This window comes from Puma concolor, chromosome F2 (assembly GCF_028749965.1).
Source record: "Puma concolor isolate L17-30 chromosome F2, mPumCon1.1.hap2, whole genome shotgun sequence".
NCBI classification, from domain to species: domain Eukaryota; kingdom Metazoa; phylum Chordata; class Mammalia; order Carnivora; family Felidae; genus Puma; species Puma concolor.
This window is the reverse complement of record NC_141684.1, coordinates 3,287,868-3,312,476: the sequence shown is the minus strand read 5'-3', so window position 1 is coordinate 3,312,476 and position 24,609 is coordinate 3,287,868. Positions and strand designations below refer to the sequence as shown.

The 24,609-nt window shown below is 57.5% G+C and overlaps 1 protein-coding gene and 1 long non-coding RNA gene across 4 annotated transcripts in view; one reads left to right on the top strand and one right to left on the bottom strand.

Moving 5' to 3' along the window:
* The window catches only part of AGO2 (argonaute RISC catalytic component 2), a 117,123-nt gene extending 98,073 nt beyond the window's left edge, over nucleotides 1–19,050 (bottom strand). The window contains exon 1 of one of the 3 annotated variants that reach the window (XM_086695071.1): nucleotides 18,917–19,050. In XM_086695071.1, the coding sequence (XP_086551197.1) occupies nucleotides 18,917–18,965 (49 nt within the window). In that variant the 5' untranslated portion in view covers nucleotides 18,966–19,050. Of the gene's footprint in view, nucleotides 1–17,640; nucleotides 17,830–18,916 lie in introns of those variants that run through there. The other 2 variants (XM_086695075.1, XM_086695072.1) reach the window with 2 other exon arrangements.
* Nucleotides 18,653–19,672, top strand: LOC147571797 (uncharacterized). Its single transcript, XR_015246553.1, has 2 exons — nucleotides 18,653–18,778; nucleotides 19,313–19,672. It is a non-coding gene; the product is annotated as an uncharacterized LOC147571797 (long non-coding RNA).
* Nucleotides 19,673–24,609: the final 4,937 nt, after the last annotated feature.

Sequence of the window (24,609 nt, the reverse complement as noted above, 5' to 3'; positions counted from 1 at the left end):
GGTCCCTGCCACACACCTACTCACTACCTTCTGCACATTTCCCCTACTGTCTCCTAAGTCCCACAGTCAGGCTGTAAATAGCACTTGCGGTCTTAAGGCTAAAAACACTGATTTGCCAAACGCAAGCATTTACGACGGTCCAGTCTTAAAACAAACAGGAAGGAAACAAAGTGGAGGGTGACAGGGGCCCACGCGGGATTCAGGTCCCGATGCCCGGAGGCAGCCGACCAGGGGTCAGCGGCCACCCATGGTCTGCACCCGCCCTCAGTCCCCCGGCCCACAAGGGGGCCGCTCTCGCGTCACACTGGCTAGCACGGCTTTCACGACACTGAAACACCGCGTGAGCAGCGGCCGGCTCAAAGCCAACGTCCCAAAATGAAAAGGGAACCCCTCCACCACCAGACCAACAGCCGATGCTTCAGGGAACAATAAAAAGATACCACATCAGGTGGGAAGTAGTTTCTGTGGACTGCAGCGTGTTGGGGGACACGGACGGAAACTGGTTAAATGAAGTCCTCGCAGGCTCACAGCGGGTTTGGGTTCTCTGGTTTGTTCTTAAAATCTAGACAAGCCTCCTGCAGGTGTTTCCCCGCAACTCTACTGTGTTCCGTGCAGAGATGTGCCCCTTCCGCCCACCACAGACCCCATCCACACCGAGGCCTGTTTCCAATTAAGACACACTATTGAGTTACAGCACCAATGTGCCTGCTTTGCTTCTTCTGGGGCTTTGTTTAGAAAACAACTCTGACAGCGTTCACGCAAACAACTCGGACCAAGTACGGGAAACAGTCACTTAGAAGAATCAGAAAAATCTGTTCCCGTTCAAAGAAGGGTGTTTTACGAGAAACACGTGCCACACTCGTCTGTATGGGTTTGTAGTCTCTCATGGGGAGTCTCAGAATTGAAGGGCCTCAGCCAGCAGACGTGTCTTCCAGGAGCGTGACGGAAAATTCCGTGGAGAGAACTGCTGTCCTGCAGGACTCAGAGGGATACCTCTGGGCGACTATACAGCGTCTACACTGAGGCGCCCACACCTCGCATGGGCACCCAGTAACCCAGATCCGCGCAGTTTCTCCACCCCACCATCCAGGCGGCAGAGAAGGCTCCCGAAGCCCCCCACCACCGCCACAGCGGCCCTCACTGACCACAGACAACAGGCCACACTAGCACAAACTTACCTCGAAGCATAATTTTCAAATTCCCAGAGAAGGGCATACTCCCCAAAGGAGCTGCGTGCGACATTTCTTCTACCCACTAAGAGAATCGCTGATATGATAAGCAATTTGCATCGGGCACCTCCTAGGCACCAGGAGGCGCTTTCCATGTAGGAACTCACTTTACTTTCGGGGTAATGACTATTAATTACAATTATTAGAATAATTAACATTACATAATTAACAATCATGACAATAATTAAGACAAATAAGTATATCAACAGTTCTCTGCTATAACTAAATATCCCTGCACATTACATACAAAATATACAATGTTAATTACCCCGATAATTCTAGGAATAATTTTATATTAACCATTATTAGTTGTAATAACAAAATGGGTACGGTCATTATCTTTACCCTTGTTTCACAGATGAGGAAACAGGCACCGGGAGCTAACGTGATGAGGCCAGGAGGTGAACCCGGGCACGCAGCTGCAGAGCCCCGGAAACCGCCTTCCTCTCTCCTCTCGGCCTTGGGGTACAGGTGGCCACACTGTGGGCGCCCAGCAGGTGTCCTGGAGGCCCCCCCCCTTTGAATGAAGTCAGCTTAGGGCAAGGGGGCGTCTGGGACTAATCCCTTAGGGAAGACATGTTTTGGCATTGTTTGTATCTCAGTGCCTGTGTGGTTTTATGAAGCAGATTATTCCCCCCCACACACACACCCTGCCTCCACCAGACAGATCGTGATGACCTATTCTCAGCTACGTACGAGCTGTGCGGTCCTGCCCTCAGGCCCCAACCCCCCCAACACTCCATCAGGGACAGAAAATACCTCTGAGGGGAAGGAGGGTGTGTTAAGAGGGCACGGAACAAGGATAATGACACCAGCAGGTGATGGGGCGCTCACTGCGGGCCAGGCAGCCGGTTCATAAAGCCACCGACCGAATCCTCACGACGGTCGGGGCTGTCCACGCCAGCTCCATCGCATGAGGCCACGGAGGCACAGGAGCCAGGAGTCGGGCCACAGCTGCCCGCGGTCACGGCCCGGGTCCGTGGGGGCCGCCTTCCCACGGTAAGCACGTTGTAGACGGGGCCCTGCGCCCCCTGGATGCCCAGCGCTTATCAACGCCCATGAACGGGGGGGGGGGGGGACAGGTGTAACATCGGTTATGTGTGCGGGTGACCCGACTATCTCCACACAGGGGACTGAGGAGGAAGGAACAGCAACTCGGGTGACACCGTGGGTAAAGGTCACCCCTGGCCCCTGAGGTGACCTGCCTACTTTGCAGGTCACCTGCCCCCCCCCCCCCCCGTTATGCTGAAAGTGCACTGTCATGAAAGTAATAAACAAGGTTGAGAAGGTGAAAAAAGGGAAAAAATATCTAGAAATAAACTCATACATATTAACTATGTCTCCTGAGGATTATTAGGGGTGACTCTTTTCTCTTTTTATTTCACTATCTCCTAAATTCTTTGAAATGAGATGTATTCGTTTCACCGTGAAGGGAAGAGTAATTTTTTAAACACTAGGACCAGGAGACAATGCTGCCTACAGTGGGAGTCTACACAGCCACAGGGTTCCGCAGGAGACCCCCATCGGGGAGGGGTGCGAGGGAGAGGGGCTGCATGGGGGAGGGGAGGGAAGGCTGAAGGGGAGGGGCTATGGGGGGAGGGATGCAGGGGAGGGGGTACAGGGAGGGGGGAGGGATACGGGGGAGGGCTGCAGGGGAGAGGAAGAGGGACTGCGTGGGGGGGGATGAGGGGGGGAGGGATGCGGGGAAGGGCTGCAGGGGAGAGGGGGAGGGACTGGGCTGGGGGGATAAGGAAGAGGCTGAGGGGGAGGGGGGAGAGGCTGCAGGGGAGAGGGGGAGGGATGCAGAGGGGGGAGAGGCTGCGGGGGGGGTGCGTGGGGGGAGGGGAGAGGCTGCGGGGGAGGAATGCAGGGGAGCAGGGAGAGGCTGAGGGGGAGGGGCTACGGAGAGCGAGGGAGGGCTGCAGGGGAGGGGGGAGAGGCTGAGGGGGAGGGGCTGCAGGAGAGAGGGGGAGGGATGCAGAGGGGGGAGAGGCTGCGGGGCTGAGCTGCCTGGGCCGCTAACCATGCGCGCACCCGACATGTTCACGCAGCCAGCGGCGTCACGGGGCGTTCCGCTAGCAGCTGTTCCAAGTGCCATCCGGGCTCTGGTGCACACTGTGTAGCGAGGCCAGCGTGCACTTGAGCAACGCCTAGAGCAAGTCCGCGCAGGAGCTGGGGCTCTGGCCCTCCTGCGTTTGCTTCAGTTCCACCCGCGGCACTAAGAACAACGTCATTTTCCAGTCGGGACTACTTACTACCCTCGGCGGACACGTAACGGAATGCGTCAGGCACCAGAACTAGAAGCGAGGACCTGAGACCTCCCACAGTGATGCCGGGGTGCACAGGCAGGGGGTGTCAGAGAGAAGGGAGCAGAGGACAGAGGCACCGCGGAGGCCCTCTGAAGCACGAGGTCCCGACCGCGTGTTGCTGGCTACCCACAAAACGAGCCCCACACGCGCGCACACACACCAGTTCTCTAGTTGGTACATCTGTCTCTCCCAAGGACGCCGGTTAGCAGTCTTGCCACCGCTTTCCGTGTAGTAGGTCTGAACGAGACACAGACTTCTCACTATCTCACAAGACGTCATAAATGAGGAAAGAGGAAAGCCAGAATTAACCTGGTGGTATTGGACCAGAATCAGAAGTATCAGCAGGAACTCACGGCTTTTCATATATAAATACAGAAGGACGGATAAATATAGACGTGCACGCACGTGTGTGTGAGAACAAACACATAGCTTGCCTAGCCGTGTCTACCACAAGGACCCCCCAACAAGCAAAGCACACACACCCCGGGCCCAGGTCTCCTCATGCCACTCTCCGCTAAAAGGAAATGGGCTGCGGCAGAAAAAAACCCAGCACTGGTGAGCCTGGACCAGCCTGTAGGTCTGGAAGGGAAACAGTAAAAAAATGATGGGGGTGCGTTGAAAGGACCGAGGCACCCACCGGGAAAGGGCTCCACATCAGGGTCACAAAAGACAGAGACTGAGGGACTGTCACAGATGACACAAAGTGCGAGAGACGTCTGGGGCGCCTGGGTGGCTCAGTCGGTTAAGCGTCCAACTTCGGCCCAGGTCACGATCTCACAGTTCGTGAGTTCGAGCCCCACGTTAGGCTCTGTGCTGACAGCTCGGAGTCTGGAGCCCGCTTCGGATTCTGTGTCTCCCTCTCTCTCTGGCCCTTCCCCACTCACGCGCTCTCTCTCTCTCTCTCTCAGAAATAAACATTAAAAAATAATAATAACTAAAAATAAATCCTGGCATGAATAAATGGATGTATCTTACGGGTATTAAGTAGATCTGGGCAAAACGTGCTTAAACCTAGCATTTGTTTGCACTTTAGTAAATAATAAGGGATGCCAAAAGGGCTTATGACGTAGAGAACTTCATTCTCTGAAAGGCAGTGGTAACAGGGTTGGTGGGAACGTAGGACGGTGCGGCCCCCGCGGAAACCAGTGTGATCGTCCCCTCAGTTAGGGAGTGTAGCCCAGCGACTACGGATTATGTCCACACACCGCCTGGTATGTGACGTTCCTGGCAGCAGTATTCACAGCAGTCGGAAGGCAGAAACAGCCCCAACGTCCACCAAGAGACGGACACAAACAAACGGTGCGACATCCATACAACAGAGCCCTTGAGCCTAAGGAAGGAGGCGGCGCCAACATGGGCCGCACGAGCCTTGGAAACACTGTGCTCGGTCCAAACAGCCGCGGGTGTGAAAGGTTCTGTAGAGTCGGATTCCATTTACACGAAAGATACAGATTAGGCAACTCGCTGAGACCGAACGCAGAATGGTGTTGGCAGGGGTAGGGGCAACGGTGCAGGGCTGACGGGTCAGGGCCTCTTTTTGGGGTGATGAAAATGTTTTGGAACTTGTGAGACGTAATGGGCACACTGCCCCGTGAATGTGCTTAAATGCCACTCAAGTGTATGCTTTACAATGTCTTGTGACGGGGCGCCTGGCGGGCTCAGTCGGTTAAGTGTCCCCCCTCTTGATTGGGGCTCAGGTCGCGATCTCACGGTGGCAATAGGGAGCCCAGCATGGCTTCCAGCTGGGCGTGGAGCCTGCTTGGGATTCTCTCCCCCCCCCCCCACTTCCGCCCCCTCTCTGCCCCTCCCCTACGCACATGCTCTCTGTCTCTCTCTCTATATATATATATAAACAAACATAAAATCTTCCAAGAAAAAAAATAAAGAACAAAATCCCTTGTTAAGTGAATTTCACCTCCATTTATAAAAAGGCTATGACATTTTGAAAGAATTTCCTATCTTTGAAAAATCGAGTATCTTCTTCTCCCTTTGTTAACGAGGCAGACACGCTCGGAAAAGCCCACACCAACAGGATCGACAGCGGGGGGAGGGCCGTGGGGCCCCCAGGGGTGCACGCTGACGCTGGGAAGTGCAGCCAGGGAGGCGGGAGTTGTCTAGGACGAGGGAAACAACACAGCGTCAGGCTGGGAATGATCCCCCCCCCCCCAACCGAAGACTTGGCAAGATTCCTTCACAGCCCTCACTCCACAACGCGCACTTAAAAGTACGTTATTTCACTAAAAGCACGCAAAAGTAGATGACAAACCACGCTTCAAAGAGCCGCTTGTGGGAATGACACTGGCTACCACCGGGAGGCTTAGCAGAGTATGTCCTACAAACCGTGACTGGTGTTTCATCCTCGCTGGACCTGGGCGGATGGCGCCCCCGACCCTGGCCCACAGCGCCCCTTCCTCTCCACCCCGACAGGGCGGCAGCGATAACCCACCTAACCTACCGGGACAGCCCCCTCCGACGGGCGGGGGGCACACCGCTCCAGGCAGCTGGTCGGCGCTCTTCCGAGGGAGAGGATTCCCTGATGGAATGAAAGTTAAATCCCTCGAAAAGTCAACCTAGGGCTTTGCTGAAGACCAAAAAATAAACTAAAACAACAAGGCCACACGGAACCCCCACAGCTTTACAACCGAATTTCTTACCTTCTTTTCCATTGACGTCAGAGCCTTTTCTCTTTCAGAGAATTTTCACCCAAGACATTCTGTCCTTAATTCACCTCTAGAATATTACGTGACTGAAAGGCCCGCGGGCTGAGCTCCCTGCTCAGCCCCGGGTCACATTCCGGCACTCCCAACGGGCCGGTGGTGCTCGGAGCACGGACGTGGTTAACGCATGTGACTCCCGCAGGAAGGCAGGTGGGGGGTCACCCCCTCATCACAGAGCCACAAACCGGCTCACCGGCTCGGGAGCACTCGGGGCTCCACCGCCCAGAGGGGAAGGGGCCGATTCCCACACCCGGGAAGCTTCGAGCTGGGCGTGCGGCCGCGCCGGCCACCTCCAGGCCTACCTCCCGAGGGCGCGGCTGTGGACTAGACTGATGGAAGCACAGAGGGAGGCAGTCGGCCCCCCTCGCTCCACCCCCACCGGCGAGATCAACAGTCGGGCTCAGCGGGGCCAACCCGTGGGGCGCGCACTGCACCCACCAGCACCTAGAACGGACGTACCCGCAGGAGGGGAGCCGGGAGTTGGTGGGGACAGAAGACGTCCCGCTGTCCGCCCCGTGACGGGTTATGATTTCACTCTTCCCGTGTGCGTCCATTACCTACGTAAGTAAATCACTTCCTAAGTGGCCCCCACGGTCCTCTTCCCTCCAGCTGCTCAACATTCGTCATCCCTGATGGACGGTGCCACGCTCCACTCCAAACAGAGGCGCGAGAGGCCACGGCCATGGAGAACCACAGAACCATGGGGGCACGGGAGCGCCACCACCCGAAAAAGCACAGGGGGGGGGGTGCTGGCTGGGGGGTGTGGCTTTTCAAAAGCGGACACAAGCTTCAAGTCAGTAGATTAAAACAAGAAGCAATTAAATGCAACAAACACTTAGTAAAAAAAGAAAACAGCACTGTGGACGCTGGAAGCAGACCAAAATGATTCAGGGCAGTGAGCAAACAGTTTACCGGCGATGAAGGAGACAGACAGACCTCAGGCAAAATGCGCCGGGTGCCATAAACGTGCAAAGGGAATGCTATGGATTTTTTTCTTCTGGATTTCCTAGAATTGCCTTAAATGGAGCCCTTCAATAAAACAGAAAAGTTACCCCTGCTGCTCCTGCCTCACCACAGTCATCAATGCTTCCTGCCCCACAGGCAGGCGACCGTCCACACCCTCTGCCCTGCCCTGCCCCCCACCGTAGATAGATGGAGACTCCCACCCTATCTGTCACACAGCTGCCAAACACCCTCCGGTGCCCGCGGCATCCACAGCCTCCAGGCCCAAGCGTCCTACAGCTCTGGACACTACCCAGACCTCTCTCTCTTCTCAACCGGTCGTCCGGCCTTCAGGCTGGTCCCTGACGTTCCTCTGACTTCAAGACATACTCGTAACCAAACAGGGGATGGGGGGAGTTTTTATTGCAGAAGCCGAACGTCAGCGTCTCACAAATCCTAAGGAATTCATGGAACCTAGTGATCGACACCCCACGGCGACAGTGGTAGGAAAAACAGCAGACCGGCCTCCGAGTCTGAGCCTCGGAGGTGAAGCGTCAGGGCCCCAAAGTCCTCGAACCCTAGCAAGCAGAACACGCATCAGATCAAGCCTTTGGGTCTGACCACCTATTTGCAGGAAATGCGCACAGGACAGAGGCACACGCTGGATGACGCCAAGAGGTCACCAGCCCGGTCCAGACCGGGGGAAATCCACATACACAAACCAGCTTCTTCCACCAAGAAGCAGCAAAAGGAGGAGGCGGGGAGAAGGCTACAGATGAGGACACGGGACGCGGCTGTTTGGGGCCGGGGAGGCGGGGGTCACAGCTACGTGGGCACAGGGCTTCTCTGGAGGCACAAGTGTCCAGAGATGGTGGGAGCGGCCGTGCACAACTGTAAACGTACTGAGTCTTACTTTGAATGGCAAACTGCACGGTGCGCGAGCGACACGCCAATAAAGCTGTCATTTTTTTTTAAGCTCATTCATTTACTTTGAGTGGGGTGGGGAGAGCACGAGCCCATGCGAACGAGGCAGAGGCAGAGAGAGAGGGCATCCCGAGCAGGTTCCGCACCATCAGTAAGGAGCCCAGCTCGGGGCCAGAACTCACGAACTGCGAGATCATGACCTGAGCTGAAGTTGGACGCTTAACCCCCCGGCGCCCCAATCAAGCTGTCATTTTTAAGAGGTACTGAGAGGACACATCAACCGATCACAATGTGGGCCTCACCTGGATCCTGACTCGGTCACCTGTTAGAATCTACATCATGTGTGTAACTGGGCGGATGGGCAGAGAAGCTGTCTCTAAACCGGTAACTAGGGGCCCCCTGAGGAGTACTGGGCGGGAGGGGGGGGGGGGCGGCGGGTAGCAGGCAAAGACACCCTCACCTTGCAGAGCCCGCTCCTGGAGAATTGTCAGTAAAACAGCATGCCTGGGGTCCGCACCAGAACAAGGGGCAGGGATGGCAAAGAGGCCTCCAGGCGAACCAGGGGTCTCTGGGGGCGTCACACATGCTTCCACTCCTTCCCATCTTCCACCTGACCGGGGCTCGGCCCCCGTAGGCGACCTCCTGTGGGCGGAATCGCTGACCGGCCGCCACGCCTCCAATCTGTTTCCGACACAGTAGCCACAGGGCCAGCAGACCCCTCCTCCCCTCCTGGGCACAAAGTCCTTCTCGGACTCCAACCCGACCCTGACTTCCCCACCCACCTGCACCTGCCTCCCTCCCTCCTCTTCCGGTTCTTGCCCCAAGCTCACCTTCTCAGGCACCTGCACCGTCCATGCAACGGAGCTGCCTGCTTCCCCCCCACCCTGCTCACCGGCCCCTGGTCTTTGGCAGGTACCCCAGACATGCTTCGGAACCTCCTGACTGGTGTGTGTCTTCTTTTGATTGTCTACCTCCCATCACACACGTTCCAGGCTGTTTGTCCCCAAGAGCCTTCACAGCCCACAGCTCAAGGTTAAGTTGTAATTACGAGTCTCAGACGCGCAAGGCCCCTTCCAAGTGTGATCTGATGTCCTCATAGGGAGCCACGTGCTTTGACATTTAGCAAAGTGCATAATTGTCGAAGGGGCAGCACCCATTAGGAACAAAGCACCCCCACAGTGGCCGCCCCCCGCCCCCCCCCCCCCCCAAGTCACCGGCAGGGCCACTCTAGGGTCACCAGGTAGAAACTATAAGCAGAAAATTGTGACTCGGTCCCACCCGGTTGGGACCGGCTCATCGTGTGGGGACACACCCTGGTGCTGTCACAGCACTCCTGGCCATGTGACCGTGCAAGGTGGGTCCCCAACTACTGTGAGTCCTACGTGGGCGGGTTCTATCGCGACAGTGTACTAGCTTCCGGTCCCTTCTGAGGGATGCTCACGGGAACAGTGGCTCTGAACGCCGAGGCCAAGCCTTCAGGTCCCTGGTGTCGAGCCTTACAAGGCGGCCATTACACACAAGGCACCTGGCAGAGGTTGTTTACTGGGGACATGGGTTTCTAAGTGTTTTTTTTTATCCCTCACTGCCTGCAAAGACCCAGAGGTCAACAAGGAGGAGGGGCAGGCCGGGAGCCCGAGTGCACACCCCAAAGGGCTCCTGTGCAGAATGAATAAGGATGCTCCCCACGGCAGAAACAGTAGCAGGCAGCAGGTGCCTCCCGCCCGCCGAGCGCCGTGGCGAAGGGCGTGCCTGCATTATCTCCTCTGATCCGCTCATTCTCCCTGTGAGGAGGAGACCGAAGTTCAGAGAGGCTCACGCCCAGTCGTGAAGCCAGGATTCAAGTGAGGTCAGCCCGACCTGGAGCCTGTGCCCCAGGTTTGTGTCACGGGGGGGGGGGGGGGGGAGGGGGGAACCACAATGCCCTGGTGACACCCAACAGCTCTCAGGGGCTGCAGGCGCCTTGGCACCCGGCCTCTGCACCCTCCTGTGCCTTCTCCCCACCGTTTACTGGTATTTCCCCACCATTTGTTTCCACAAACAAACAAATGTTGCCGCTGAAGCCCGGGGCGTCACCCCTCCTGGAGCCTGGGCTGTGTCGTGCCCACTGCGTGTGGACGGGACCCTCACCGCCCATGGGATTCAGAGGCCCCTGCCCAGTCCCGTCAAATGCCCTGCCGCCTTCGTGTCCTGCACAAGCTCGGTCACAGCAAGACCGACCGCGGGGCCTGGGAGTGTGGTGAGCAAGATCCCCCCGCAGGGGCTCCCACTACCCAGTTCGCGGAGCACCGCCCACTCAGTCCCCAACACGGGCACAGGCCTGCTGGGCTCAAGCTCCCTACCAGCAACGGAGCGAGACCTTGTCCAGAAAAACGCCCAATGGTCATATTGTGTCACTTGACTCAGCAATGACAAGCCTCTCAAATGGCTCTGACCCGTGAACTTCAGTCAGTATTCTGCTCTCGTGTGCATGCACTTTCTACGGTAGTAGAGCTCGGAGCCCAAGCACCCAGAAATAACTAGAAGAGATGGACTTAAGTTACAGCGACAGAGATTCAGGGGAGGAACCACCCTGATTCCCGAGTCTGGCTGGTTTTAAGGCTACGGGTTCTTGACGACGTCGTTGGCCGTTTTCCTGGGGAAGGCGCTGCAGCTCCCAGAGGCAGCCCTTCCGTCCTCTGCCCCAGTTCTACCCGGAGGTGACAGGCTGCGTTCACAGCAACAGGGAACCCTGACCCGGGGGCAGGGAGGAGGGGCCGCCACCAACCAGACCTGGGAGACGAGCAGAAAAGGGAACCTGACGTGTCATGTTTCGTCAAAAAGCCATGTTGGGGCACCACACTCTCACCTCCCAGGAACGGGGCCCCAGGGCCAGCAACCCCCCCCCCCAACCTTCTCCCGCGGGAATGTCAGGTGCACCGTCTACTCCCCTCCCACCCCCACTCCTCACTACTGGCTCTCACACCTGCAGCACAAGGCAATCACCGGGGACATTGGCAAAATTTAACTTCTAGGGTCTTCGGGAGATTCTTAGACCCGCTGGTTTTAAGGCTACAGGTTCTTAACGACGTTGGCTAGGCCAAGGAAGTGGGCTCGCTCCCCCGGGGCCCCAGCTCCCACTCGGCCCCCTGCCCCGTCCTCCATCTCCCGGTGGCCTTCCAGCCCCTTCTCCAGAGCCCGCCTCAGACCCAACATGTCCAAATGCCACACGTGATCCTGCCCCCCAAGCCTGCCAGTCTCCACCGTGTCTTATTTTTGTTAACATCGTCACCACCTGCCACATTCAACAAATGCGGTCACGGAGACGAGGATACGGCCGGCTCCCCACCACCGTCTGTGGCTTGCTTCCTCCGGTGGGCCCCATGCCGGGTGCTCCTTCAAGCTTCACGAACTCGCCTGGGGGCAGGCAGGGCCAGGCCCCTCGAGGGTGAGGACCCAGGCCAGCGCCACCCAGCACATCTCACCTCAACAACCCTGAGGTCAGGGCTGTTACCGTCATCTTCCAGGTATGGAAACTGAGGCTCAGAAAAATTACATCCCTGGCCAGAGGCCCCAAGCCAGCGAGGGGTGCTATAGTTAAGTACAGGATCCAAACCTGGGCCCCAGCTTCTGCGTGGATGGGACCCGCGGGGGTCCTGTCTGTCACTCCACCCACAGCCATCCCCTGGGGGGCGGGGGGAGGGTCCTGCTGTCTCAGGCCCAGACCACCACCTACAGTCTCCCCGCCCCACGCTGGCCCCTAGCGTGCCCGTAGCACTGCCAGAGTCACCTTTCTAGAACAAGTCGGCACTCGGCACTCCAGCAGAGCAGATGGGGCCTCTAGTGGGCTGCCCCACCTTCCCTCCCACCTGCACGCGGCCCCTGGGCACTCACAGTCGGAGACGGGGTTCCCAGGGATCACCGGCGCCTTCCTCAGCCCCAGCCACCATCGCAAGTCAGCAGAGGAGTAAAGGCACCTCAGGACGTAGACACGAGGGGACCAAAGCCGGCCAGGCCCAACTCCCTGCTTTCAGGTGAGGAAACCGAGGCCCAGGACACGTACAGAGCCCGCGGTGATGCTGTGACTCCCTGTCTGTCCACTGCTTGAGCTGTGACCTCGAGGAAAGGATGAGGACTGAAAGGTGGGCTTCGAGTTCAAGGAGCCCCTGCCTCCAGCCGGCAACGGAGGGAGCGAGGTGCGGAGCCCTGTTGGTACAAACCGGCGGCAATCTCTCAAAGACCACGCTCGCATCCTCCAGACCTGATGAGGAATTTAATTTAGTAAGAGCAAAGCCACCGAAGGGCGCAACAAGTTTTAAACGTTTAAGCCCTGGGGGGGGGGGGGGGGGGGGAGGTGGGAGAGGGGGAGGGGGAGGCGCCTGGGTGGCTCAGTTGGTTGAGCTTGGGCTCAGGTCACGATCTCGCAGTTCGTGGGTTCGAGCCCCGCGTCGGGCTCTGTGCTGACAGCTCGGAGCCTGGAGCCCGCTTCGCATTCTGTGTCTCCCTCCCCGCAACCTCCACTCACACTCTGTCTCTCTCTCCTTCAAAAATAAACAAACGTTAAAAATTTTTTTTAAATGTTTAAGCCCCGGGGCGCCTGGCTGGCTCAGTTAGTGGCACGGGCAGCTCTCGGGGTTGTGAGTTTGGGCCCCACGCTGGGTGCAAGAGTTTACTTAAAAATAAAATCTTCAAAAATAAGTAAACAAAATGAAACGTTTGAGCCCTTTATTTTCAAACAGACCTACAAGCCTAGGATGTAAGAACCGCTTGGAGTCAGGGAGATATCCGTCCCGATTTGCCCAGGTAGTGCTGCTGCCTTATGTCTCAGGGACATAACGAAGAACCACCCCCAGCCCCCCCCATCACTTGCCAAAGTTTCCAATGTAGACGATAAACTGTCTGGTCACCCAGGGTACAGCTCTATGGAAAGATAAAGTAGAAAGGCACAGTTGTTTGGTCATGAAAAGTAAAGACCCTGAGACCCATCAGTGGCTTTCAGTTTTTAAAGCTGGAGAGAAAAAAGCAGGGAAAAAAATCATAGTGCGGCTTAGTGATAGTTCAACCGTCTAGAGTGCCCACGGGCAGGGCACCTCGCTTGGGGCTCGGGAGACGTGGGTGCCAGCGGGTCACAAAGTGCGGGGTGGAGCCATCAAGTCTAGAGACATGGCCAGGAACAGACACGGATGGAAGTGACTGAGGAGAGAGCCCCATGTCCCCACCTCACCCGCAGAGCCCCACCCACACCTGGGGAAGAGCGGTCTCCATCATCCGCGACGCCAGAGTCACAAGTACGTCTGTGTTTTCTATATGTCGTAAATGTCCCTTCTGCTCAGAGCACCACAAACAAACAAGATTCTTCCGCAACGGAAAATTCCAGATGCAAAGGGGTCTGCGTACAAACACTAAAGATAAATGTGTCGTAATTAAAATCATAGCAACTGGGTCTCCAACCGGCCTTCCTCAACAAAACGGAGGTATCCTGGACAATGGGGTCCTTCTTAGAAAATGGGGGGGGGGTGCACATACATACTCTAAAGAAAAGCGATCTTAAAGACTAAGTGTCCTAGCAAGTCCACAGCAGGGGGGTGGGCAGGGGGAGGGGTGCTAGCCTTAGAGTCCAGACTAAAGAGCCCCAAAAGAAATAAAACCAAATTTATGTGTGAACTTTTATTAAAATCCACGATCCCAAACGACCCACTGTAAGCACACACGAGAAACGGATTATGGACCGTTAAGTGTGAAAATGGCGCGGAGATTAAAACGTCCCTATTTCTTAGACACGGTACTTGAGTGTCAGGGGTGAAAGGTCAAGTCTGGACGTTAGAGTGGTTCCAGCAGAAAAAGGGGGGAGGGGCACATCTGAGGCCAAGGCAGATAATCTTGATAATTGTTGAGGCTTGGTGATGGAAAAATGGGGGAGTACTGTGCGAGTCACTCTACTTTTGTGTACTTTAAACTATTTCACAACAGAAACTGTTAAAAAAAAATCAAGTGTTACATTTTGAACACCCGCAGTAACAATGCAGGAAACAAAAACATACTTTATCAGGGCTAGCACGCTACAGTAGTATCGTAACAGTCATTACAAAGAATAAACCATTCTGGTATCGTTTGAAGTTCTGACACTGAAACTAGAAGTTGACAAGAACTAATATTCTGCTTCTCAAAAACCAGGTAGGTCTTAGGACTCGAAGCTTTTATATTTTGCCTTCCTACACGCTTATTTAAACGTTTCTTCAAGGTTTAAAACAGAAGGGCCCCTGGGTCGTTCAGTATTAAGCGTCTGACTTCAGCTCAGGTCGTGATCTCATGGCCTGAAAGTTTGAGCCCCATGTCAGGCTCTCTGTGGATGGTGCAAGAGTCTGCTTGGGATTCTCTCTCTCTCGCTCGCTCTCTCTCTCTCTCTCTCTCTGCCCCTCCCCTGCCCATGTTCTCTCTCTCTTCCAAAATAAATAAACTTAAAAAAAAAAAAAAAGGCTTGTCATAGGTCCATGCCTCCCTGCCCGCAGCAGTTTCTAGAGGGGCAGAGAGGGACCATCTGCTCTATGGCCAACGTGCACCATCGCCGGGAGACCAGGGCATACCTTCACTGGCAACTGGGCCGGGGAGCACAGGAACGGGGTGCAGGAACAGTTCAATGGTGCTAGAAACCACCCTGAAAGCCAGTTATTCCCAAAGTCAGGATCCCTTTAGACAACTCTCAAATAAGACTCATGTGTCACAATAGTTACTTTGTTGCAACGCTGAGAGGGGTTAAACACACAGGGGCTGGGGCACCACAAAAGCAAAAGAAACAATCCCCTGGGCTCCCTCAGACACACTTTAAGATCTTTAAGTTGTTAAACACAAACACACAGACCAAAAAAAAAAAAAAAAAAAAAAACCCAAAACAAAACAAAAACAAAAACAAAAACCAAGGAGCCAGATCATCTCCCAAAGTTCAGGGTCACTGGGGAACCCACCATCCTGAACCACTAACTCTTCTGAAGAGCTAAAAACCTGATAAGCAGTAACGTCTTCAGAGTCCAAACATTAATTCCCATATCATAATAGCATTTATAACGGGCCTAACTTTTACCTACTGCGAACTCTACCTTTTGAATTCGTTTATTACTAAGTTGCTTTCCCAGTACAGTAAAACCAAGAGTAGCAAACCTACGTGTAATTGTTCTATAATCCAGGTTGACTGTCTTTCCACTATCCTAAATTAGGAAATACAACATCCAAAGAAGTTTCATTGAAGAAACTCTTCGAGAAGTTCCTTCTAAGCCAACTTAAAAGTCTCTGTGTGTAGAATACGAGGTGCACCCCGCCTTGTAATTACAGTGCACTCGCACAACAGCCTGAAATTTGGGCTGGTTCCCATCCGGCCATCAGCTAACAGCCATCCGACAGACCTATTTGTTTTTCCAACCAAAGCCGTCCAGTTTCAGGTTTATCTGTGAACCACGGGGCCCTCTCCCCGGCACGCCACAGTGCAGAGGCCCACAGCAGAGCAAGATTCTTCCAGAAGCTGTCAGTGACCAGAAATGAGCCTGGAGACCCGGAGGACGACAGGTCTTTGGAAACAAGAGGTGAGAAAATACCCCCCGCGCGGGGCCTACGGTTCAGGGTGAGCGGCGCTCCCTGAAGCTCTCGGTTCAATTATACCTGAGCGCATGCGCACAGCAGTCCAGCCCAGAGGTAACAGGTATTTCTGACTGTGGGTCAAGGTCAAAAGGACTGAAAGCCACTTCTTTGAGGAGAGTGTCCAGAGTCGGCTTGGAATCAGACAATATGACCTTGGCAGGGTTCTTAACCTATCCGAGCCTCTGCGGTCCACCTTCACAGTGAACATCACCAATTTAGCAAGCCATCCTACGGGTTAGTTAGCGCGAGACGCAGCACAAAAGCTTCACCTTCCTCAAGGTTCTTTACTTTTTCCGGGCCTTCAACTTGCAAACTGAAAATCTGAAAAATTCTACGGTGTAGTGACTGCCCCTTGCTGGGTTCCTTTAGGGGCATTCCGGGGGGACCCTCACTCAGCCAGCTGAGAGGCTACCCTGCCCTTTCATGGGGGGGGGGAGGGGAGGGGAGGGGAGCCTGCCCGCCCAGGGTGTCAAGAAGTCAAATCTGCCCCCAGGCGTGTGCCAACAGGGTCCACCCTGGCAGACCTGAGGAACCTCCCAGGTGTAGGATTAAAACCATTCTTCAATCAAATTGCTGAGAGGCTGGAAGGGCTTAAAAGTTGGTAGGGCTCAGTCTCGGAAAAGCTTTCAAATTAAGTGACATCAGAAAGAAGACCGTCAGGATTCACGAGGCACAGGGCCGTTGGTGAACAGCCACAGCAGCCAGGGACGGCGTCGAGGGAACTGAGCGGGTCAAGAGGGGCTTCCAGACCCCTGACCCCGAGCAGGTGGGGCCAGGGCCCCCCCGCCAGCACGCGGCGGTGGGGGGCCGGGACCGGAGCGCACCTAGCACCGGGGCCGGCCTGCAGCCTGCCGGAGCCTGGCGGACAAAGGGGACAGGCGATGCCCTGTGCAAGGGGCAGGGCCAGCCGGGAAATTTGGGAGCCACGTGCCTGGCGGGAGAAGGAAAAAGGCTTTACAACACTTGACCGCTCTCTTGGCCCAGCGACTCCGCGGCCCCTCCGCTGTGCACTTAAAACAAGGGGGGCAACGGGTTACTCCTTGAAGTTTTTTAGAACTTTTCCAAAGAAAGAGCGCGGACCGGTGGACAGGGGTGCTAAGGGAGTCAACACCTCTCCTCGCCGTCTTCTAGTAAATTGTAAAAGGCAATTAGCACTTGAATAAGGAGCCGGCGTGTCTGGAATGAGAACCAGCCGCACGCAGCTTCAGGGTCTCGAGGGGCCGCCCTGCACCCTCCCGGCCCGCGGCCCTAAAACTACCACCGGGGATTGGCCCAAATTCAGCGTTTCCAGACTTTCCCCCGGAGCAGGGGCCGCACAAGTGCTGGCAAAGAGAAAAACGAAACCGAGTGCGCTCCAGGCCCGCCGGGCTCGGTCTGGCGCCGGGGGGCCCCGCGCGGCCCCGGCCCCCCGCCGTCCGCACGCCCCGAGCTCGGCGCCGCCCCCGGGCCCGAACCCCCCGCCGGCGCTCAGGGCCCGGCCCCGCGGGGCGCAGCGGGGACCCGCGCCGGGGCGGCGGGCGAGGCGGGCGCGGGGCGCGGGCCTCGGGCCTACACGCGGGCCCCGGCCTCCGGCTCCACCCGCGGGGGGCGGCGGGGGCGCGGGAAGGGGCCCAGGCCGCGCGGGGCGCCCCGACGACCGGGGGCCCGAGGAGGCCGAGCCAACGGCCGGCGGCCCGGCCCGGCCCCGCCGCCGCCGCCGCCGCCGCCGCCGCCACCCCCTCCCCCGGCCGCCGTCTCCCGGCCGCCCGCGCCCCCCCCGCCCCGCCTCGCCCTGGACCCCCGGCCCGCGCCCCCGCCCCCCGCCCGCCGCCCCGGCCCGCGCCCCCCGCGCCCCCCGCCAGCCCGCCAACGGCCGCCGGCGCCGCGGGCACGAGCGCGAGCGGCCGGGCCGGCGCCCCCCGCGCCAGGACTCACCGGGGCCGGCTCCCGAGTACATGGTGGCGCCGCCGAGGGGCTCCGGGGCCGAGGGGCGGCCGCGCGCGCGCGCCACGGGCCCCGACGCCGCGAGCCGCGAGGGAGCCGCCGGCCGCACGATCCGCCCCGGCGCGGCCGCCTCGCCAAACAGGTTTACCCGACGCGGCCGGGGCGGCGGGCGGAGGCGGCGGGCGGGGGGGGCGGGGGGGGGGACGGAGGGAGGGGCGACAGAGAGAGGGAGGGGAGGAGGGAGGGGGGAGAGGGAGGGGCGAGAGAGAGGGAGGGGAGGAGGGAGGGGGGAGGGAGGGGCGAGGGAGGGGAGGGGGAGGGGGCGAGGGAGGGGAGGGACGATGGAGAGGGGGAGGGGCGAAAGAGGGGGAGGCGGGAAGGAGAGGGAGGGGCGAAAGGGAGGGGGAGGAACGGGGGGAGGGAGGGACGTAGGAGAGAGGGGAGGAGGGAAGGGAGGAGGTGGAGGAGGGAGGGGCGAGGACGAGGGAGGAGGAGGGTGCAGGCAGGAGGAGGGGCGGGGTCGGCGCGCTGGTGGCCGGGAGCCTGGCGGGGGGGGGGGGGGGGGGGCGGGAACGGGACGCGCGGGCAAGTGGGGGCGGGGGCGGGGGCTGCGCGGGCCCGTGGGGCGCTGGGGCCCCCGCCGCGGGGGCGGACGTGGGGCGGGGGACCCCTCGCAGCCACTCAGAGCAGCGACGTGGTCGCCGACTGGGCGGGGCGGGCCAGCCTGGCATCGCCCCTGAGGCCGGGAGAAAGAAAACACCCCCTTGTCCCCGCCGCCCCCGCGCGCGTGGGGGAGCGCATTCTGGCTGCCCGCGGGGGGCGGGAGACGGGGGCTGGGTGGGGGGCGCACGGCCCTTACCCCCCCCCCCACCCCCGGCCCCCTGCCTCGGCCGCGGGGAACGGGGGCACGGTGCGGCCGAGCTGTTGGAGTCCGGGCGCCCCGGCGCCCCAGCGCCCCAGCCTGGCTTTTTTTTTTTTTTTTTTTTTTAAGTTATTACGGAAACATGAATGTCGGGAAGCTAGCTCCCAGCCCGGAGCTTGAACTTGAACGCCTGCTGGCCCTCGCACACGACCACACCGCCACCTCCCGGCCGGGAACCCAGATAATGCACGTACCCAGCCGCGAACAGTAAGTTTTCAGGAGACGTTAGGCGCCAGCAACCGGGACACCAAACCCCACGGCCCCTTCCAGCGCTCAGGCGCCTCCCCAGATTGTTCTCGCGGGGCCTTTCCTCCCCATCGTGCTGCTGCGGGCGTCTGCACTCACCTCCCGTGTTCTTAGGAAGGTTCTCCCTCCTCCCCAAATCCTCGCCCATCCTTCTGAACCCCTGGGTCCAGCTGTTTTCGGGGCTTTTCCAGCGAAGCCGTGCGGGAGCCGTCTCCCTTCTCTCCTAGTTGGTGGGTGACGCCAAGTCTGAAGGTGAAACACAATCCAGTTTTGTTCGTCGTTTTAACATACTTCGTCCTGTAAACGTGTCATCTGCATATTGGGTGCAAGGAACGGAGTGTTCTTCCTGCCCAGGGTGGTGCAAAATCTACCAAGAGTCCTGCCCGCAAGGGGCGTAGCATCCTAAATAGGTTTGGGGGGGGGGGGGGTTGCTAGTTCTTTGCAATCCTCAAGCACATCCCTAAATAAGCGCCAGAAAACCTTGATTTCCTCCAGAGAGAAACTGAGAAGGACATCGATCTTCACCAAATCATTGACAGAAACGGGGTCCGTGCCGTGGCATCAGCCTCCCGGTTGCCCGTGGATCCCTCTCCCGTCCTCTGCTGAGCACCCCCAGCCCTCAAGGTGGCCTGGACCACGTGGAAAGCCCTGGCTCTCCAGCCACAGTCGTCGTTCGTGTGATCACACATCTGACTTTGTGCCTCCCGTGCTCAACACCCTTCACTGGCTCCCCATTTCCATCTGCGTGTGGTCCCCAATCCGTAGCTCGGTGTGTGACACAGCCCCTGGCGGGTCAGAACCTGTAACGTCACCCCTCGCCAGGCTCCTCGGATGCACAGCTTCGTTTTCTCGAGAGTGTTAATCGTCCGGGTGTGAATCAGTACTTTGGAGAAAGGTGCTTGGCGGTGCCCGGAGAGGCTGACCCACGGCCCCGGGTCGCCGAGCAGCTGGCAAGTGTGTCTGGGAAGCGCGGGGAGGGGTGGGGGTGGCGGGCGGAGACGCACAGGTGCCACCCCAACAGCCGCCAGCCCGCCGGGAGCGGGCGATGGAGGAGGGCAGCGAGGAGGAGACGCTTGGATGTGGGTGGACCCCACCCCCGACGGGCGACCAGCACCGCAGGGTCACATCTCTGCAAGTGACAGAATCGGGTGCATAATTACGTCGTGACAGGCCGAAGGGAAGCCAGAAGGTGGTGGCCGGGAGCCGAAGCGCGGGGCCCTGCGGGTGGGGGTGAGGGGGCCGGGGAGGGGCGCGGGATGCTCCTTCCGGCGGTTCCGCGCTCAGTCGCGAGTCTCAAGCCGCACACTTGCGTTTTGTATACATTTCCCGCCCCCGGCGCATCGCACGATAAATAAGATTGAAAACGATAACCAGGAGCGTGACGGCTCCGCCGTAGGTGAGCCCGCAACTCCCACGGGCCCGCTCCGGGCCTGTCTCCCCCCCCCCCCCCCCCCCCCCCCCGCTATTTTCTGCCCGAAATCGCCGAATCCGGGGCCTCCCTGCGGGGCTCTGTGCTGTCCGGTCTGGGCCCCAGAAACGCCCGGAAGGCGCAGTCCGCGCGCCCGGCGCCCGCTCCCGGGAGCGCACGTCCGCCCGCCTCGGGTAACTTCGGAGCAAAGGCTCCTGCGCGGAAGGTCAGGCCACCCCGGGTGTCCCCAGCGCCTCGCCGTGTCGCCTCTCGGCGCGGACCGCGCGCGCGCGCCCCCTGCTGGCGAGGGGGCGCCGTCTCCCGCCAGGGGCCCTCGCTCCCCGCGGCTCCCAGACGCCCCCTCCTCCCGCGCCTCCCGGCGACGCTTGCCCCCTCGAGCTCGGGGCCTGCAACGCCAAGCCCGGCGCATCTCCTGTCCCCCGTCTTCCCTCCCCGCCGGCTCTTTCCCCGTGTTCCCCAGCGCGGCCGGAGGCTTCATCCTCCAGCAGAAAAAGCCGGGCCCCCGCTGCCTTCGTCTCTTGCAGCCAGTGGACGCACATATGACCCCATTTAATTGGGTCCCCAACCCAACTCTTGCTGCAAAATGTCTCTAGAGTCGTCTCCCCCCCCCCCCCCCCCCCCCCCCCCCGCTGCTCTGCTTCTCTCTGTTTTCATCCAATACCGGGGTGCTGGCCACATGGGGCCGGTTCAGGGGTCTTCTGGTGCCCCGTCTTTCTCCCTGTGCAATCCGCTGCTCGGTATTTGGGGGGTCCCCGTGCTGCACTAAGACTGCAGGGCTGTCGTCACGGCCTGGGACAGGGACGCTGGTGGGCCTGCGCGCGGGGTGCACCCACCCGCCCCAGCAGGAGCTGCAGGAGAGGCGGAGTGCCTAGGCGGGAACACGCGGTGCACTCCTGCACCCGTGGGACCCACAAAGCCCTCAACATTGGGGCCCTTAGTTTCCACAAGTCTAAAATGTAGACGCTGGAATAAATCAGTTCCAGAAACATGTTCTGCACTTGATAAAAGCAAGGCCAAGAGATCAAATAAATGGGAAGCACTGGGTTAACACTAAACAGACTTAGCGATCGCAGACCTTCTCAAAACCTTTAACGAAGCGTTAAGAATCATGATTCTACAAAGAGGAAGGAGGGGAACAGACAGGAGGCAGTCCCACATCTACGCGGCCACACAACTCTTTGATCACAGGGTACCGCCGGGTTCCGTGGAGCGCACTTTGGGAAACACTGAGGCAGCGCTCTTCCTGTGACCCCTTCCAGATCCTTTGAGTGAAACTGTTGGCTGTTTCCTGAATTAAAAACTCAAGAGTGCGGTTGTGAGCCAACAAACACTCGTACCGTAGTAGGAACAAAATACGCAATTTCTACACACTGAACCCAACGTTCGATGGAAACCACTTAGTTTGAATACATAAATCACTTGGTCCTCTTGCGCACCCAACAGAGGCTAAAAATCCTGAGCATGCAAGCAACCGGGGGGGGGGGGGCGCTGACCCCCCTGTGCTGCAGAGGGCGTCACTTACGGGAACAGAAGTGACAGGAGTGTAGGAGCGGCTGCAGCCTGTATACATCCAGGAGACAGTCCTTTTGCTCTCGGACACGTTCCTCTGTCTAAAAAGGAAAGGCAGCCGACATGCCACCAGCACGCAGACACGGAGAAATTAACTCAAAACGGATGACAGGTTGCGACGTCAACATAAAACGTAAAGAGAAAATTTGGGGGATCTGGGGCCGAGCAAACAATTCTTAGACGTGGGCCGCAAAGCGCAACCCATGAAGGGAGAAACCTACGGGACTTCATCAGAGTTAAAAGTTTTGCTCAGGGAGAGGCTGCCTTAAAAAGGTCAGAGGACCGGACCGGCTTCGAGCAGGAGAAAATATTTGCACACCGAGTACCTGACAGACGACTGGAATCTAAACTATATGCAGAACTCTCAAAATTCAACGGGAAAGAAAGCAAATCGTCAGGGCGCCTGGGTGGCTCAGTCGGTTAAGCGTCCGACTTCGGCTCGGGTCACGATCTTGTGGTTCGTGAGTTTGAGCCCCGCTTTGGATTCTGTCTCTCCCTCTTCTCTCTGCCCCTCCCCTGCTCATAATCTGTCTCTCTCTCTCTCAAAACTGAATAAACTTCAAAAAACAATTTTTTTTTTTAACGAAACAAAACCCAGTCGATTTGGAGCATGGGCAAAAGACAGGGAGAGACACCCCATTAAAGAGGAGATACTGATGGCAAATGGACCACCGCGGACCATCAGAGTGGTGCACCTTCAGACCACAATAAGACGGCCGTGTACGCCCATCACAGTGGCTGAAATAAAAAATAGTGGCAACAACCAAGCTGAGGACGCGGTGGAGAAACTGGATGGCTCCGCCTTGCCGTGCAAATGCCCAGCGGTACAGCCCCCAGGGGAAGGGAGTTTGGCGGCTTCTCAAAACACAAAACATGCAACCGCCACACGGCCCAGCAATTGGGCTCCTGGGTATTTGTCCCAGAAAAACGGCACCTCGTGTTTACACGTAAGCCCGCATGTGAATATTTATAGTGGCTTTATTTGCGTAACCAGAACTTGGAAACAACCCAAATGTCATTAATTGGTGAGCAAACAAACTGTGGCCCATCCGCACATGGAACGTTCCTCACCAGTCGAAGGGAACAAACTATTGACACATACAGCCACTCGGGTGAACCTGAAGAGCAAAATGCAGAGTGGAAGAAAGTTGCGTATTACGCGATTCCATTTATACGCCATGCTTGAAAGGACAAAACTATGGGGATGGAGAGGAGACTAGTGGTCTGGAGGGACAGAGAAGGGGTGGAGAGAAGGATGACGAGGCTGTCGCTGGCAAAGACAGCAGGAGGGTTCTCACGGTGGTAGAGAAGCTGTGTGTCTTGATTCCTGTGGATGCTAATACCCGGTTGTAATATTGGACTATGGTTTTGCAAGATACTACCATTGGGGAAACTAGAAAGGGCAGTGGGATCTCTCCATCCTGTTTCTTAGGACTACGTGTAAATCCGCAATTATCTCAAAGTCAGAAGGTTAATTTAAAACAAAGGGGCGTCTGGGTGGCTCAGTCAGTTGAGCGTCTGACTTACACTCAGGTCATGATCTCATGACCTGTGAGTTCGAGCCCCACATCAGGCTCTGTGCTGACGGCTCAGATCCTGGAGCCGGCTTCGGATTCTGTGTCTCCCTCTCTCTCTCTGCCCCTCCCCCGTTTGTGCTCTGTCTCTCTCTGTCGGTCTCAAAAATAAATTTTAAACTTTTCAAAAATTAAAAAAAAAAAAAAGAACTGCTCATCAAAAGGCATTTTAAGTGAGCCTTCTTTTTGGATTTATTTATTTATTTTTTTTTTACTGGGAATAAACCATGAGACTATTAGGGAGATTTGAATTCTGATAGGCTGTTTGGTGATATCGAGGGATAATTATTAGCATTTTGAGCTGGGATGATGGTTTTTGATTATGTCAGTAAAAACAAAACAAAAAAACCAAAAAACCAGGAGTGCTGGTGTTCTAGAGCATTAAATCGAAGCACTCCCCAGCATGAAGGGGCCACTGCTGGACTTTGCTTCCAAGTTACCCAGTAGGGACTAGAGATGGAGGAAGGCAAGCGATGGGCGTAGGGGGTCACTACACTCTTCAATGTTTGCACATATTTGAGAATTTCCGTAATAAAAAGTCCAAGAAGGGCATCATAAAGTGTGGAAAAGCCCAGAGAGTGGGAGGAGACTTTGAGCCACATACGGCCATCAAGCAGCCAAAGACCCAGAAGCCATAAGGGAGTTAAACAATTTCTAAAGAAACACAACCCAGCAGAAAATGGGCAAAACGCTCAGACGCTTCGCAAAGAGAAGCGCAGAAGGCCAGTCGCAGTGTGAAAAGGGCACTCGCCTCGGTGATCAGGGCGAAGGATATTAGAGTCCCAAGGCGGGACCACCACAGACCCACCGGATCAGGGGCTCTGGAAGGGCAGGAGGGGGACACTGGGGCCTGTTCTGAACTGGCAGGGGGATCATCAAGTGTCTTCTACCCGAAGTTCCCTCTCCGCCACCCCCAGCCCATCGGCACCATCGTGATGCCACCTCCCCGTCATCTTGGCTCGTCTACCGCGTCGCCTCCGGCCCCACCGGATGCAGTCCACTGCTACCCCCTCTCTGCACCCCTCCAGGCCACTCTCCGGGCTCTCTGAAGTCTGCTGGACCGCGTCCCTGCTGGTCCAACTTTTCCTGCGTCCTGCTGCTTATGGGGGTGAAGACACGCCCTAGTGTGGCCCGACTCCTCGGGACGGTCCCTGCCCCCCTTCCTCACTTGAGGACACCCTGAGCCTATGGCTGAGAAGCTAGCCCAGAAGTAGGCTGTG